The sequence below is a fragment of the Molothrus aeneus genome, chromosome 1, assembly GCF_037042795.1.
Source record: "Molothrus aeneus isolate 106 chromosome 1, BPBGC_Maene_1.0, whole genome shotgun sequence".
Taxonomy (NCBI): domain Eukaryota; kingdom Metazoa; phylum Chordata; class Aves; order Passeriformes; family Icteridae; genus Molothrus; species Molothrus aeneus.
The window spans coordinates 91,089,793-91,107,490 of record NC_089646.1 but is presented as its reverse complement, the minus strand read 5'-3'; the positions used below and the strand labels follow the sequence as shown (position 1 = coordinate 91,107,490).

The following is a 17,698-nucleotide window of genomic DNA, read 5'->3' as shown; positions in this document are numbered from 1 at the left end:
CTTTCATTCTTATGTTAAGTTTTACAGGAAAGAGGTCTTTCATTCTAATAATTGAAAACTAATGTGCATTCAGTTCTTGGCTACAGTTTTATTTTAAATTGGCATAGAATTTCTGTCACAGATTCAAAGGATCTGGGAGCCTTGCTTAAGGTTGCTTTTTAGTAAATGCAAATCACTTACTTCATCAAGAATTACACAGACTGCTTAATATTCATTCAGCAGAAGTGACGTTTCCATAAGAGAAATGAAAATTAATCAATTTATTTTCAATTAACCTTTTTTATTTCTTATGCAAATATGCTAAGCCTGTATTCAAAGCTCAGTATGTTCCATATTTCAAGCTACCTGATTACTTTCACCAAACTCTGATCAATAGCTGCCACAACACAGCAGTGCTCTTCTGTATTTTTCAGCAAGGGACTGCAGACATTTGAGGCAGGTGTCCTTTGACCCTTCTTTATTGCTCCTGTAGTCTCTCTTGTTCCCATCACCTTGCACCCTGTGCTCTTGACCCCCCCACCCATCATCTCAGCTACAGATCATCATCTCCCTCTCCTATGGTTAACACCACACAAAATGAATTCCAAACACAGAGCAATTCCTGTGAGCAAAGGGAGCATTCTGGCCCTGAGGCATCAGTTATGCAGGCATGTCCTCAGTCATCTGAAAAATTGAAACTTTACATGGCTCACACCCTGTTAGTACAATAAATATTTAAGAGGACCAATTCTGAATCTAGTTGTCTGTTTTATCGAGACCATTCAGAATTAATCTTTACCTTTTCTTGAGTCAAAAATTTGCCTAAGGGTGTTGGTCAACAAAATACAGGAAACTTGCCAGAAGAAGAAAGTCTCAATCAGAGGTAAATTTAACAAAGTATTTTATATGGAAAGAATGAAAGAAGTTATGCAAAGCATTTTAAGGACACAAAATTTAAGTTAAACAAGGCAGTCAAGGTAGGGGTATTTCATTAGTTTTGTATTTGTAGAACTGCACAAATTATAACTTTAACAGAAGGGAAAAGCTCAAAACAGCTAGCTTCCAGTTTGTTGAGAACTTGCTTTTTGCCTTTGCATTCATTCTGAAGTGCCCAGTATTCATATAAACACAAGCATCTGTGAAACAATTGGTGATGATATCCACCACAGAAAACTGCGTTTTTCATTTCACCATGATGGACAAACAAAGCAAATCTGGTCTGGGGGAAAACCTCAGGACCAGTTGCAGAAGACTGACAAGGGTAACATAGAGCACTTGTCTGTTCTACCAGTGCAAGAGCAAACACTTTTGCAGTCATTAGATTTGACAGAGGCAAAACACGAGATTTTTTTACAAGGCTGTAGGCAAATTGGTTTGCTAGTGCATCAGAACATCATACAACCTAAAATTAAACAAATAAAGCTAAAGTGAAGAATATTAGTGGAAAACAAAATAAGAGCTAAAGGGTGCACTGCAGTGTACCATAATGAAAAGGTAAGTCTCATATTACCCTCCTCCTCTTCTCCAGGGAATATCATTTCAATGTGATGCCAATAGCCTGCAATCGGTGGTACTGTGAGGAATATAACTTTTCAGTAAAAACATATCAGAGCTGGGAACTTCGCAAGCAACACACTGCATGAGCATGGCAATTTGGATCCATTCTAGCCTAAGAGTCTCTGAACTCCTCTGTATTCTCACATGATCATCAGGACTGGATAGAAAACCATATAGTGAAAATCAAAATTTATATAATTTGTTGTATTTTGAAACAGTTTCCACCCTCTTATACCTTCAAGATAGTGATTTTAGTGCTGACATAAATTGAAGTTTTACAATTTTAGCAAAGACATCTTGAAAAGACAACTGGACAATTCTTGATAAAGCTGGGCAATGATGAAAATGACTTGAAGAAAATGAAAGGCTACACTTTTCATTGATAAAGATGATGCACCTGGATTCTGCACTCAGTATAAAATTAGTATCTCATCTACAAAATCAGACAGATGAAGGGTTTAGTAGAGCACACCTCTGCTACATGCAACCTCAAGAGGCAGAAGGATCACGGAAGGGAAATTTTCAAGCTAGAGACATGACAAGATTCAAAAGAGTACAGCACAAAGCAAGGGAGGAAAGTGAGCCAAGTAAGGTCTATGAAAAAACATTCCTGCTTCCTTCTTGGTGACTGCAAACAAGCACTTTGTTGTGTCCATGCTTGAAGGCAAGAGGAACTACTGGGGTGTATGGCTCTACACTGAATAGGAAGGACATTTGTTTTATGGATGGATTCCTGCTTCTGTAGGAAGCCATGGTTTCAGCAATCACCATGCAAAGCACCATTCCTGATAACTGCAAAGCCAGAGCCTCTTGTTCCCCACATGCACACTTTGATGCATTTTTCTAAATGCTACTGTTTATTTACTTATTAGGAAAAGTAACTGCATCCTGAGTATGCAACTGAGATGGCTTAACATATTACCCTAGTCCTTGACACCTGTTTGTCCTGTCTGGAAAGTTGCACTTGATCACAGAGCAGTATTAAAGAGACTTTGCTGTGCCTGTTAAGACCTGCTAATGCCATATATTGTCTGTCATGGTGAAGTTTTCATTTCTTTTAGCAACCCCTATATAGGCTGGGGATGTAAAACATGTGAGAACAAATCTCCATTATGTCTCTGCATGGCAAGCAAAGGTGCAGCAAAGGCACAGCAAAGGCGCTCCGGCTCATGCTGCATTACTAACTCTGCATATCTAAGGAATTACTAGAACAGTCTCTGCAGAAGGAAGACCAACATCTGCTCATTTCTTATCATCCAAACAGTGCCAGCTCAATGTCCATATACAGGCTGAACTTCAAAATAAGTTTTGTAAGAGACACGTTCTGTACAACACTGTCTAATTCTGTTCTGTACTCCTCCTCTCTTTAGTAGATGTGTAATTTGCAGAATGAAGTACAGGAATTCACCACCCACCTTCCTCCCTCAGAGCAGTGCAGAGCAAACATAAGCATTTCTTGTTATGTATCTGTTTAAGAGTACCTGGACATATTCCTCGTTTTCCACCTACACTCTATCCTTCTGGAATAGGTTATACTCCCATTTATTACAGTAGCAAAAGTACTTGGAGTTACTGCCAAAAAAGTTAGCAGATGTCTGCCACTCTGATGATTAGGTCCCCATCCAGGCAGTGGGCTGATGTGAGTTTGAATTCATTTCAGGGGATTCAAAGAGAAGGGAACGGAAAAGAGAATTTCCAGTTCCTTGGCATGTACTTGAATGAGAAACTAAAGCAAAAATATCATCTGCAGAAATAGCGTTCTGAGAGAAAGCACTGACCTCCATTCAGCCTTTGAAGTACAGACAATAGCACTCTGGAATCCCGAAATTTATCTAGGGATGCAAATTCTGCATGTGCGGAAGTTCATCCCTATAGCCCCAGAGGAAGGCTTTAACTTCCTAGAAAAATGGCAGCATTTACAATACACAGAAATCTCTGTGCTGACTCTTGGTTACCTTTGCTATTTCATTGGTCTGTGTGCTGTCATCTCTGCCTCTGAGTTTGGAAATGCACCTCAAAATTATTTATCCACTACCCCATCAAGTGTGTCAGGAGGAAGAACAGTTAAACTCCACAGGTTTTGAAGCCTATATAGTTTTTACAGACCTAGGTTATGAACCTCTTGAAAGCTCCTTCACAGCAATTACAAAGAGCTCTGGAGAAGAAGCCAAGAGAGCCACTGCAACAGTTTTAGTGAATTTAACTCCTATTTAACATGTATGTCATTTAGCTTCTGACATTTACAAAAAGGGTTGATCTCAAGTTTGTTCTGACAGTATTGATTGCAGTCAAAGTTTAGAAATCTGTATGCTGGAAGTCCTCATGCATTCATTCAGCCAGGTAATACTAATACAATGCACAAGTAGCTGTCTGAGCTAGACTAAAATGAGGTATTTGGCAAAAATTAAAACACTTTCTAGTGTATCTTCAGTATCATAACAGTATGATTATTATAATAAAATTTTCAATAATCAGAATCTGAGTAATTCTGTATTTTCTAACAAAGAGAAAAAAGAATCTATACTTCTTAAGTAAATTCTCCATAAGGTGTTGTAACACTGATTAGGGAAATCAAAAATTTTCACTTGCAGAAGGAACTTACAGTTCTGGTTGGTTGGATCTAAGAACAAGGAAAGGAGTTTCTTGCTAAGAATAGGGTGTGTATAAAATCCACAAGAATTTATCACTGAAAGGGACTGCCTGGTACAACCAAAGAGTTGATACACGGATTTAAAATATCCACACATGGGAAGTCTCTTCATATGCTGTAGGGGCTGTAAAACATTTTACAGAACTAAAATTTAAATCTGCAATAAAATATTTAAGGCAACAGCTATAATGATCCAAAGGAAGAGAGTTTAAAAGAGAGTATTTGAAACCATCCTCAAGGTCTTATGATCTGCATCAGCTGGAATCCGTTTAATTAAAATCCAGTAGTATCTGGAAACCTTACCACATGTAAAGCCTACCACACTTCATTTTCTGATTCCTTTTAACAAGATCATACAGAACAACCCTTGTGATGATCTGGGTTTCTTTTTTGTAATGGGAATTTCTTTATTCCCTATGTCATCTACAACTTTCACAAGTTTGTAAGTTGTTCTCCCTAAAGTAATGAATTAATACAATGGAAAAAATCCAACCCAGGGCTATTCCTTTAAAAAGAAAAAGTCACTATCAACTTCTTTATTCTAAAAGTACTGTTGTTTGCTGGAGCCTTCCCTCTGGCTGTGCTTCTGAACTGACTTAGAACTCCCTGCACTCATCCAATCTTCCCTGTTCTGCCCAGGTCCTACAGGGCACTGTATCAACCAAAATAAAATTCAGCCAAGCATTAAAATCCACTCTAATAGTTCTATGAAATCAATTAGTTTACCATCTCTGACATAATTTTCCTTCAATAAAACTATGTTGTGATTTATTTTTCCTTGCCTCTGCCTCTCTTTTTATTATCTCCATGCAGACTTTGCTTTTCACATGTCCCAAACAGATATGGCCGCCTGTGCAGCAGTCCATGGTCTTTGCCTTGTGAACCTCTGGGCACAAGGTCCAGGATAATGAGAAAACTCAGGAACCCTCTGAGAAACTTGAAGGTGCCTGCTACTGCCAGGCAAGGATGAGATAAGGAGAGCCATGGCCCCAAAATGCTCTAGCAAATTCTAATCAACATGACCAGGTGTCCTTGACCCAAGGTGCTTAGAGCCCTCTTGCAACCACCAATTACAGAGGGTAAAGAATCCTTTCAGCTGGTGCTCAGGGGAAGCCTCTTCAAGAGCCAAGCCTAGAATCCTAGGATAGACAAGCAGAGAAACTTGTGTAGAAGAGCACAAAAAAGAAGAACTGAGAAGTAGAAGAGAGAAAGAGGCAGATGACTGTGTTCAAATCATCATAAACACAAGTGTGGTATTGACACATAGGTTGCACAACAGCAGGAAAGATGAAAGAGAGACAGACAGACACACAGACTTTTCAGACACATTATAGTTTCAGTATCTCTGGACCGCAAGATGCAGTGGAGATTCAGGCTGCCCATGCCAAGTCAGTGATCTCTGGTACCAAGAGGAGAACTCCTGACTCACATAAAGGTCTACAAATCTGACAGATTCACTACCCTCCCAGTAGTGTAGTGAATCCTGAAGATGACTGAAATGTGTTTTCAAGCAAAGTATCTGGGTTCCCTAAACCTAACCTTAAATCATGCAAGACTACCAGGAATAAGTAACAAGAAATAGTAATGGGTGGCTCCTTGCTGTGGAGAGCAGAGGAACTCATTTGTGGACCTGACCTATGATCTAGGGAGGTTTTCTGCTTTCTGGGTACCTGGATCTAGGATAATATTTAGAGGGTGCCAAAGCTTTCCTGACACTTGCTATTACTCTCTGCTGCTCTTTCGTGTGAGCACCAATAATGCTGCCTGGAGAGTATCAAAAGTGACTTCAAGCTCTACAGGCATTGGCCAGGGTCATAGGGGCTCACATGGTGTTTTCCTTACTCCTGCTTGTGAGGGGAAAGGTGGTGGGGAGCAGGCAGCTGGCAATACATATCCACAACTGGTTGTGGAGCTGATTGTGGTGAGAGGGTTTTGATTTCTACAACTATGGAACCCTGTTCATGGGTCATCATTTGCTTGGGAGGGATGGGATCCCTCTCACTGAGTGAGACAAAGTTATCTTTGCCAGCAGAATGGCTGACCTGTTAAAGAGGCAGTTTAAACTAAGAACGACAGGGGAGCTAGTTATCAGAAGTGCTAAGAGACTGTGAAGGGCAGAGAGGGTTGATAAGTAAAGGGCCTGGAGTGACATGACCAAAAGAGATCACAAAATCAACAAAACAAAGCTTAAGCAGCCTTAGCAGAGTCACCTCCAAAATGTAAGCAAGGATGCGCCTACAAGGCACTATTATGGAGAAATCTTCCCATTGTTTTGGGAAATCAGCATGTGGGGCTGCCCTCTGTAGTGCCCATACACTAAATCATGCAGTATGGAGAATAAACATAGTGACTTAGACATCACTGAGCTGCTGTGGGGCTAACATTTTATGGGGCTCGCAGATCAGGTGGGATGGATCGTGTAACTTGAGTGATGCAATGAGATACAGGCTCCTTTGGAAGGACGGGAGGAAAGTGAGGAGGTGGGGTTGCCCTATATGAGGCAGAACAGCTGGACTATTTGGAGCTTTTCCTAGGGATGGATAATGAGGCCAATGAGATCTTGTAGGCAAACAGTTACTGAGCACACCAAAGTAGGTGATAGTGTATTGCACCAATAACCAAACAATCATGGTGACTGGGAGAAGAGCCTGAAGACTGAAGGGAAGGAAATGTCAGGGAACTACAGGCCAGTCTACCCCACATCAGTCCTTGAGAAGGTGATGGAGCATATTGTCTACCTAGACTTCAGCAAGATTTCTGACATCATCCCAAAAGATTCTCATAGAGTTAATAGAGTATGAGCTGGACAAATGGACAGTGAGGTAAATTGAAAACTGGCCCAAAAGGCTGCACCCTGTGGCATGAGGTCTAGGCAGAGCCCAGAAGGCAGAAATGTAGCAGTGTATCCCAGGGGTCAGTACTGGCTCCAGTCCTGTTCAACATCTTCATTAATGACTGGGACGATGGGGCAGAGGGTGTCCTCAGCAAGGCTGTCAGCTGATGACACAGAACTGGGATGAGTGACTGATACACAGTAGGGTCATACTGCCATGGGCTCTCAGGAGCCTCATGTTCAACAAGGGGAAGTGCAAAGTCCAGGGCTGGGGAGGAACAACAACCTGCAGCAATATATGCTGGATCTGCCCAATGAAAAGCACTTGGTGGAGATGGTCCTGGTAGACCCCAGGTTGAAGATGAGCCAGCAATGGGCCCCTGTGACAATTAAAGCTAATAATATTCTGGGCTGTATTAAGGAGTGTTGTCACAGTGTGTCAGAAGAAGTAATCCTTCCCCTCTGCTTAGCACTGCTGAACTCATACATGGAGTGGCAGGTTCAGTTCTTGGCTTCTCAATACAAGAGACATGGGCACACTGGAGGGAGATCAGAGAAGGATCATGAAGGTGAAGAGGATGAAGAAAGGCTTCTTTCAGTAATGCCCAGTGACAAGATCAAAGGGCATATACTGAAACCTGGGAAGTACCATCTGGACATCAGGAAATGCTTTGCAACAGCGAAGATCACCAACCACTCACACAAGTTTCCCAGGGAGGCTGTGCAGTCTTCATCTGCAAAGGTACTAAAAGGCTGCCTGTATATGGTCACTTCTATCTACTATTCACAATTCTCACCTAAAATGACCCCCTGATTGTAGCTGAATGTACACAGACCATTTCCTATGAAGAGGGACAAACCTGGGCTAAGGTTCTATCTCTCTGGTTTATCCCCATTTCCCATATCATAGTCTTATGACCTTGCCATAATCTCATGGCTTCTAAATATTTACCAGGACCCAGAGGAATCATACCAGATCTAGTATTTCAGTTTTCCTTTAATTAGTATAAGTCACTCTCAGAGACTGCCTTTCTGTGAAGATCTTAATGTATCAACTTGAATTATAGGAAAGCATAGTTATAAAACAGAAAAATAGAGGACTTAATTCTTCTCTGCAAGGTCAAGAAAACTTGAAATAAATTGTTCCTTAGATTTTGCTACAGAAATCAGCCAGGAATTTGTAATGAAGCAATATGAAAGAAGATCTCAGGCACATGACACTTTGAAAAAAAGCAAGCATTAGGAAGAGATATTTTCAAGAGTTCTATAGTTAAACAATTACATTTATAATGTCTGTTTTCCTGCTCTCAATATCTTCTCTTCATGCTTTTCCCATATTTTCCTTTTACTGCCTTCTTTGTCTCTCTAATCTTCTGCCTTTCCTTTTTTCTGATCACAAATTTGAAGGTAGAGTACTCCTTCTAGGATGAAATTCCTGTGTATTATTCAGAGCTCCCAGATTAAACATTTATGTTATTTGGTATATTTGAGGCTTCCAAGTTCATTAATGGACAAAAAGTAATGTTTTTCTTACTGTCCTAAAACCTCTTGGCAATTGTGATGGAGAGTAGAAAGCTCTGCTCCTCTTTTTGATCCTCAAAAGCCAAACCTAAGAAGTCAAAAAGCATAATCACACTTTGAAATCTGCATACGTACAGTCATTGAAAACTGGTGTCTCAGGTTTGTTTTCTGGCTGAAATTTGAAAGGCCAACAGTTATGTCATTTATTTTCCCCAAGTCCTCTTAGCCACACAAAAACTCTCTCATTGCCTCTGCTTATCCAGTGAATTCTTATCAGAACTGACCACTAACTCAGATGCAAGTTTGCAGACTGCACAGTGACAAAGCAAGGCTGCAATAAATAAAACTCTAGATTAATAATACCTCTACCCTTCATTCTCTACAGCAACAGACATATACTATGTTGAGAAGACAGAGTTCCTAAATTCATTTAATTTAGGTAAGATAGACCCTGACAGTCTGCTGATTTTCACAGAAGTTGAATTGTCAGTGTACAAAATGCAATATAATCTAAAGAAATCCTTAGTGTTCATCATGTCCCTCAGAAAAAAATACCTTTTTGTCCACTTACAAGGTTTGTTTTTCTTAAGTTTTTGTCACTGACATATTTTGAAGTTATTGAACTCAATGAAGACTGTGACAGAGTCACAGGAGAGAATATTTAATCTTGATATCCTTAATGTATTTCATTATCATACTGCACACTTCTCATTTCTTGTGCTTTTTTGAAATGCCACCTACATTTAAAAAATTACATTACAAGTTCTCAATATTTCCATGAAGAAGCAGAGAAATCACATAAAGATATGTCTATTAAGAAGTAGGGAAAAACAAAGATTCACTTGAGATGAACAGAATTTAACTTATTTTAAAAACAATCCCAGACAAGGTATTCAGTGGGAGGAAAATGTATATATATCTTTTTAAATGTAGAAACATCATGAATATTCTATGAAATGCTAAGTTAATATGCAGTTTCAATGAATTTCAGCATGACATGATTGCAAAAAGAAGTAATTGAAGCCAGTCTATATCACAAAATAAGGAAGCCCTCTTAGTGTACTATTGCAATCAAGTGCCAGCTTCCAATTTGAAACATATTATAAATAAAAAGGTGGATAAATAAAATGAAAAATATCCAGGAAATAACAGAAAAATACTGAAGCAAGGTATTACTAGAATTACTAATGAGCAAATAAAGCATTATCTGAAAACCACTAGGTGAGTATACATTTTTCTCTTTCCCAGTAATATTCTGTAGCCTTTACATTTCTTCAATACTGTTGACATCCAAAACTTTTGACTTAGTGATTGTTAAGTATGGCTTTATTCCCATGACTCTTCCCACTGAAGCATGAAGGACAACAAACCACAAGAATATTGCTTGGTTTGCCTAATTCAAAATACAATCCCAAACAGGTACAGCAGGCAGCAGTAAATTTTGAGGCACCAACCACTGAATAAGTTTCAATCAGCTGAAAGCTCATCTGTGAATCAGAAACAGGATATAATCAGGCCTTTTCTGAAAACTGTGTGTGTGCAACAGTGGTGTGGTTCAGTAATGCTATTCTCCAATTTAGTGCTCCCAGTGAAACCAGGAGCCTCTTGCTCACACCCTCTTCACCTTCCTCTGTGGTGGGATGGAGAGGAGAATAAGACGCACAAAAGGTGAAGATCATGGGATGAGGGATAAGAACAATTTACTGGAAACAGCAATGAGATAAGAGAAGGACCTGTGACAGCAGCAATACTAATGACAGAGGGCACAAGAAAGAAGTGAACAATTCATATGGAAACAACAATTCCTGACTGCTCCCTCCACCATGTTATGCAGAGGAAGGGACCCCTTCTCCCTGGAAGAGACTCCCTTCCCCCAAATCCCAGCAATGAGGCAAGGTGGTAGAGAATAACTTCTGGAACCTGGAGATGTTCCCTCCTGGATACTGCAAAAACTAACCCTTCCTGCCCAGAACAAGGACAAACAGCTATACCTCTTCAGGGTTATGAAACACTAAAGCTAGACTGGCTTTGAGCAGCAGGTTGGACAAGAGACCTCCCAAGATCTCTTCCAATCTAAATTACCCTACAGTTATATACCACAGCAAACACTTTGAGATGAAAATCCTGAAATATTTTGTAACCTCATTTATAAATCTTTGCCCCAGAATTAACTTTTGAAACAGTCTTCTCCCAGAGGATGAAAACAGGGCAGCAATCCATAAAAATCTAGGACACAGAAGCACAGTAGGTATGAATTTGTCCTAGTTAAGTAACAGAACTGATGAAGTGTGTACATTATTCTTATACCAAGTCAACTTACACAATTGAAATATTAACCCAATGGAAAGGATATTTATGGAGACCTGAAGAATTCACAAAGGATGCTAACAGTGAGCTCACCTATTGGCAGTCATAAAATACAGGTCACTTGAAAAGCCATAATCCTTGAATCCAAGTAATGCCAAGAAAGGGAGTGTCAAGCCACAATAGCAGTACAAGATGTATAGATATTGCCCGTGTGTTCTAAGAACTGAAAGCACAGTGGCATAAAGTTCTCCATTCTCTCTCCCAAACCTTAATCTCTCTTTGTGACCTGGAGAAGAAGATATAACATTTTTTAATAAGGAAGAGAAGTTTTTTTCACCAAGTAAAAGGAAATGTGTGATAACCCAAAGCCCAATGGAAAGAATTCCCAAAGGAAACAACTGAAATAGAAGCAAGAGATCCTCTGTGATCATGGCCTCCAGAGATATACTGGAGTGAGACAGATAAACTAAGTAATTGAGACAACTGCCTCATTATTACAAGGCAAAGTAAACCAAAAAGACAGCTTGATGATTTTAAGGGGCAGCTAACCCGCAGACAAGTTAGGTGAGTTTTAATTATTCAGGGGATAAGATCAAAGTACAAATTGCAGAGGGACAAGAGAGTGATCTAGCTAAGGAAAAAAAGTCATCAGCCCAAAAATCCCTGAACTTAGATGGCAGGTAAAGATTTGCAGTCAGGATTCCTGTTGACTAAACTACAGGGGTATGAAGTTCCTATGTCAGAACAAGCATCTAATTCCCCATGTGTTTAGGTGGAATGACCACTGAAGGAAATTTAGATAGATATCCAAACTGCTGTAGATAAAAAAAAGAGAAAGAGATCTGTCAAACTGATGCAGTTTAGGAGATGGGAGATGGAAAAATGAAAGAACTGCTCTGTCTCAATGTAAAGAGTAAAACCACCTGAGTTACTACACAGGCTCCTCCAAAGATCCCATTCATTAGTTTCAGCTTATTTTATTTCGCATAAGAGTAAGAGAAGATATTCAGTTACTTCTGATCTAATGGCATGTAATGCATTTTCCTTATAGATAAGACCATTCATATCCCAAGCTCATTGGCATTTTACAACAGAGACAGTTTAGATCCTATTTGACTATTGTCACTTTCAAAAAAAATTAAGACGAATAATTTTGCCTGGTGTTCCTTTAGAGGGAAAATTATAGTTTCAGCTGACCAGCACCTGAGTGTCGCTAACAGGCCTTGATGGTCCTTTCTCTGGGTGCTCTATCCAGCCTTTAGTCCTGTATCTTCAGTGTCTGCCATAGACCTATCCAGCAGACACCAGACCCGACCCTGACTTGTGGATTGATTTTCCAGCTTGGCCTTGGATCTGCTTCACTGCCATGGACTTACTTGCCTGATGATCTGCACACTTGGCCAATCCTGGCCTCAATCCCTGTGTCTGCACTCCTGTCTTGCAGCAGGACTGGGCTCTGCCCAGCCATCCCATGATCTTCTGCTCTACTGCTCATGATTCCCATTCCTCACTGCTCCCAGTCAGCAATTTAATTAGTTCCTGCAGTTTTTCCTGTGCTTTCACTGTCTGTATGGGGAAGGGAAAAACTCCACATGGAGCTGAAAAAGGAAGAATCAAGCTCTAATAATTTTGAAGACACTGGACTCAACATGCTATATAAAAATCACTGCAATTCAAGGAAGCTTTAACTGAATCTTGCACTACTTGAAAGCAGTGATGAATCAAGAAAATTGGGTTTGCAGACACAGAAGGTTGTTGCTTACCTTTCAAGAGAAATGGAGAGACTTTGAACTCAAGTGCAGCACTCTTGAAAACCCTTGAAAGATGCAGTTTTATGACTTCTTAAGTGACCATGACAGACACAAAGTCCCTCTGGCTGTCCCAGAGGAAGACCAAGTATCCCTGTGTTGTGTTTGTTTCATTTTATCCTAAAAAACCCTATACAACAAAAGTTCAACAATCTACCCTTTGTATTTGACTTTTTTTCACTTCTAATCTTTATCATTAAATGTTCCCAAGTGACCCAATGTTTTTTACAGATTTCTCTGATCTACTTCCCTCTTGAAAATGATATTAGACCTGATGTTCCAACTTCCACCTAATGATCACTACGTAAAGTTATAGTTTACTTTGTGTGCCTTAAGTGTCAATATTGCATTACATTGGGATGGTGCAACAAGAGCTCTTTGCTTCCTTTCTACTTTTTACAGTAAATCAAGGAGTCTAAACGTCTTGCCCATTATTCAATTTGTGGTTCATTGTAGTGCTCGCCATATCTTTCTCTGGAGATCTGCTGCCTACATAGCCATTTTGCACTTTTTCACTTAAATATTGTTTTTATTAAAACCTTTATCAAGGTTTTGGCTGGGGTAGAGTTAGTTTTCTTCACAGTGTCCAGTATGGGGCTGTGTTTTGGTGTCAGAACCCAGGAAATTCCTCTGGCTGCCCTGAAGGACTCGAAATCCTGCCTGGGGGGCTCAGAGACCTTGGCACAGAGCCCACGACCCCTGTGCCTTTGATCTTGACCCATGGAAACAATTACCAACCTTTATATGAAGAATTACAAGCCAAGAAAGTTTAAGTAGAATGATAGTGAATTTATCACATGCTGAAAAATAGATTTTTGAGGTTTTTAGAATGGGGGCTCAGGGTCCTAAGATGGAAGAATTTGGGTGTGCCTTGTCCTTTTTCTTTCTTCTTCCTAGCCCCCATCTTCTGGGTGATGTTGGCACTTTTAGATTGGTTTAGAGTAGAAACTCACTGTCTAACATAGGTGATAGGTATTGGGAAGTTATGGTAAATAATGTACACATAGTTTTTAGTATAAAAAGATAACACTGCCCCAAGAATGGGCAGTGTGCCTCACCCCGACCTACCAGACAGACCTGTGGTGGGTCAGAGAAAAAATGTCATAGATAAGAAATAATAAACAACCTTGAGAACAACAAAAGAATCCTGACTCCTTCTTCAGCTGCCGGGCTGGGAAAAAGAAGCTTGTATGTATCTCAGAGTCACTCTGACCAGCAGAGATTCTGAGATTTTGGATTTGTGCTGAACACAGGGTTGATAATACAGAGATGGTTTTGTTATTCCTGAGTAGGGCTTGCACAGAGTGAAGGCCTTTCTGCTTTCCATACTGCATCACTGGCAAGGGGCTGGGGTTGTATGGTGGGCTGGGAGGAGACACAGGTGGGAGAGGTGATCCAAACTGACAGGAGGTATATTCCAGACCATATGATATCATACTCAGTAGATAAAGTGGGGGAAGAAGGAGGAAGGGGGGGACACTTGAAGTGATGGTGTTTATCTTCCTAAGCCACTGTTATGTGTGATGGAGCCCTGCTCTCCTGGATATGGCTGAACATTGTTCAAAACAATGAACTAATTCTTTGTTTTGCTTTGCTGGTGCACATGGCTTTTGCTTTCCCTATGAGACTGTCTTTATCTGAACCCCTGAGTTTTCTGGATTTTGCCCTTCAGATTCTGTCCCCAAACCTGCTCGCAGGGGAATGACCAAGTGGCTGTATGGTGCTTGGCTGCTTCCTGGAGTTAAGCCAGTATCAATATCATTCTGAAACTCAATCCTGTCCTCAGCAAAGTACTTGCAGCTTTTCCCAAGTAGGTATCAAATGCAATTTAATAAACCTTCTCTCTATCATACTATCTAGAGAAAACCTTATCTCTTTCTAGAGAATACCATTTGACAGAATCTCATCCTTCTTGTTTGACAGTATACCACTGATAACTACTCTCTGAAATTATTTCCAAGACAGAGAAGGGTAAAGCACTTTTTGGTGACTTTTTGGTGACTTTTTGCTTCAGCATTTGTTTTAAAAACAAATATTCTACTGACCTGATGTCAATTAACATCTGCTGCAGAAATATTGGTTAGAGACTAGACTGCTCTTACAGTCTCTTCACCAAAATTAAGTTTCCCCTACTTTTCTTTAGGAGCATTTTCAACATTTTATAAGTCATGAAATATTGCACATCACCTATCACACCTCCTTGAGACTTGTTACCTTGTAACAGAGGGAAATCAGATTGCTTTACATGATTTATTCTTGACAAATCCATTTTCACAATTGTTTAGCATCTTTTTATCTCCTGTGTGATTCCAAACAGATTATTTGCTCAAGTGTCTTTCTAGGAATCAAATTTAACCTGACTGGCCTATAATTCCCAGGGCCTTTGTGTGTTTTCTGGAAAGACACAAATGTTTCTTCCCTCCCTCTATAATTCATTTACTTTTTATCTTTTAATTCTCAAAGCTCATAAGGGAAGAGTCTAAGATTTCTTAAGTGTTCTATAGTGAATTAATTGTGCCAGACAATTTGAAAATACCTGATTCATCCAAGATGACTCTAACCTGTTCTTATCCCTCTTCCCCAGTTTTAATTAAGCTAGTCTTCAGAGCGCAGTCAGTCTTTTATAAAATCCATGCTGAGGAAGAAAAAACTTCCAACAATCAAACAATCAGGCATGTCTCTGTTAGTTTTACCTCTCTAATAATTAATGGGGCAAATCTTTTCCTTGTCTTGCTCTGATTCATTACATATATTTTCTTTCATTCAGTTGTTAAAACCATATAATGGCATTTAGTCCATACTTTATTGCAATTTCTATGACCAAAATGTTGCTCAGGGTGAAACTTGAAAGATCTGTGGGGTGCATGGTATGTGATCTTATTAGTTCTGGGGGCTTCAGACATTTTTGTCTCAGTAAGCTCCTCCAATATTTTCAGCCACAGACTTACCAGATTTTGTTCCTCAGTGCTCAGATTGATGCTTGTAATAAATCAGAGCACAAAAGGAACATGGTGAAATTTGATTTATTCTCCTTTTTAAGGGAACCAGAGTCAGAATACAAGCCTCCCTCAAAAACATATGTTTTTGCAAATCAAAGAGTATAAAGGAACCTTTGCACTGGGGTGCAATGATCTTGTGTGAGAAAAACAGACATGCAAAAGAATGGGTAACTTTCGTTACAGACACTCAAATAAACCCCAGAAGGGAATTAAGCTTTTTCAGTACAGCAAATCTGACCTACTAAGAGAAAGCCAAACAGGACTGAAACAGTGGGACTTTCTCTTTTTCCTGAATTGCTATTAATAAAGGAACTAACTCCTTAGAAATCTGATATTAGTATCTCTCTGTGTGTTCTATAAATTATGCAAATCTTACCTCAGAGAACCTTTGTACATCCTGGGTTAAAGTTCCTACTCTTTTCCAATGATAATGTTTGAGTAACTTCAAAATTGCTGGATTCACTGCATTATCAGATGGCACTGTCCGGAAGAAATAAGGATATTTTTTCTTATCAGCCAGCTCTGGAGTTGTTGCTGCAAATGAAAGCTGGAAAAGAATCAAAGAACAAAAAAAATGAAAGTCACCATAGGTCATCTAGCAGTCAGTAAAAAATCTTCACTTTTCTCAGTGCAACAAGACACAATCTGTGCATTGCTGTCATGCAGAGAAATTTCATCTTCATACAGCTTGAACGTCCTACCAGTACCATTTACTTTTAAAGAGATTTTTGAAATATTTTAGCTCTATAAACCACCTGCTGAAAAATTAAACTAGGAAATCTTAAAAGTCAGTGATGTAAAATCCTCTGTTTAAAATAATGCATCTTGTATATTACACAGAGCAATAAGGCCTAAGGGAATAAATCTCTATGATGAATTCCCCATCAATTTCTCTTCGTAAAAGTTGAGAATATCTCCAAGAGAATATTATTTTCTCAAAGTCTTATATATCTTAAATTACTGAGTAAATCTCCAGTAGTACTTCTTCCTGTCTTCATGTACCAAAACAGCTCGAGGTAACAGAAAAACAGAAAATCATTATGTTAGCCAAGGCTGAAACTCAGAAGTTTACTTGGGTCTCAGCTTCCTTCACTGAAGCAGGCCCCCTGTGGTTTGTGCTATAAAAGAGGATTCAATAGCTAAAACACTGAAATTTGTTCATGGTGAGAGAATGCTTATTACAAAAGAAAAGAGGAAACCTTTTAAAACATACAAAACCAAACAGAAAACTTCATTGAATTCTTCTGCCCAAGTTAAAGGCAGCATGTTTTTGTGAATGTTTCTCAGACAGCATTTTTAAGAGAATGCCTACACATTCACTTTTTGAAAACACTCCTATTCCAAAGATACTTCTGGTCATTCCCTCCGGTTCTTTTTAGGCTTCTAGGAATGTACTTCTCAAGCATTTTTTCAGCCAGGATTTTTGGTTGAGGTTTTTTAAAGTACTGTTTTAATGCAAATTGGTTTGACTGACACAAAATAAGCTCCCTGATACAATTATTTAAAGACTTTCAAAATCAATAGATAGTCAGAAAATGTAGGTGAATTCAAGACTGTATATCAACCATAGCTTTAAGTTTTCACTTTTTAAACCAAGCTTTCAATATACTTCAGTTAGACAACCTTTTCTGAAATTCAGAGTAGACAAGTTTAATCTGAAAAACCAGTTCAACTCTTTTCTTCAAAAAGAAGAAAAAAATTTTCTTTCTCATATTCTTATATTCTCTATTTCTTTCTTATAAAAAAATCTAGATTTAGCCTATCAGAAACAGGACTTATTCTCTGTCTGATCTTAGATTCAAAAAAATAGATTGCATTGTTATAATGGCCTGAATGTAGTTTGTTTTCTTAATGAAAAGAAATCTAAACAACTTATAGTGTGCGTAACCTGGACAGTTTACAGTGTACCATTCAAAATAGAAGATCCTTTTTCTTCACCAGTCAGGAGATAATGAATAATGTAATTGTCACATAATTCTGAGGTAAAACATTTTTAATGTAGCAACTGGACTTTCACTATATTTCATTAAAAAAGTGCAATATG

General features: G+C 39.1%; 1 protein-coding gene across 2 annotated transcripts in view; it reads right to left on the bottom strand.

Annotated features, from left to right (window-relative positions):
- Positions 1–17,698, bottom strand: part of GABBR2 (gamma-aminobutyric acid type B receptor subunit 2) — a 457,582-nt gene that overhangs the window by 258,774 nt on the left and 181,110 nt on the right. For both annotated transcript variants that reach the window (XM_066560586.1, XM_066560578.1), the window contains exon 3: positions 16,031–16,201. In XM_066560586.1, coding sequence (XP_066416683.1) covers positions 16,031–16,201 — 171 coding nt within the window. The remainder of the gene's footprint in view (positions 1–16,030; positions 16,202–17,698) is intronic.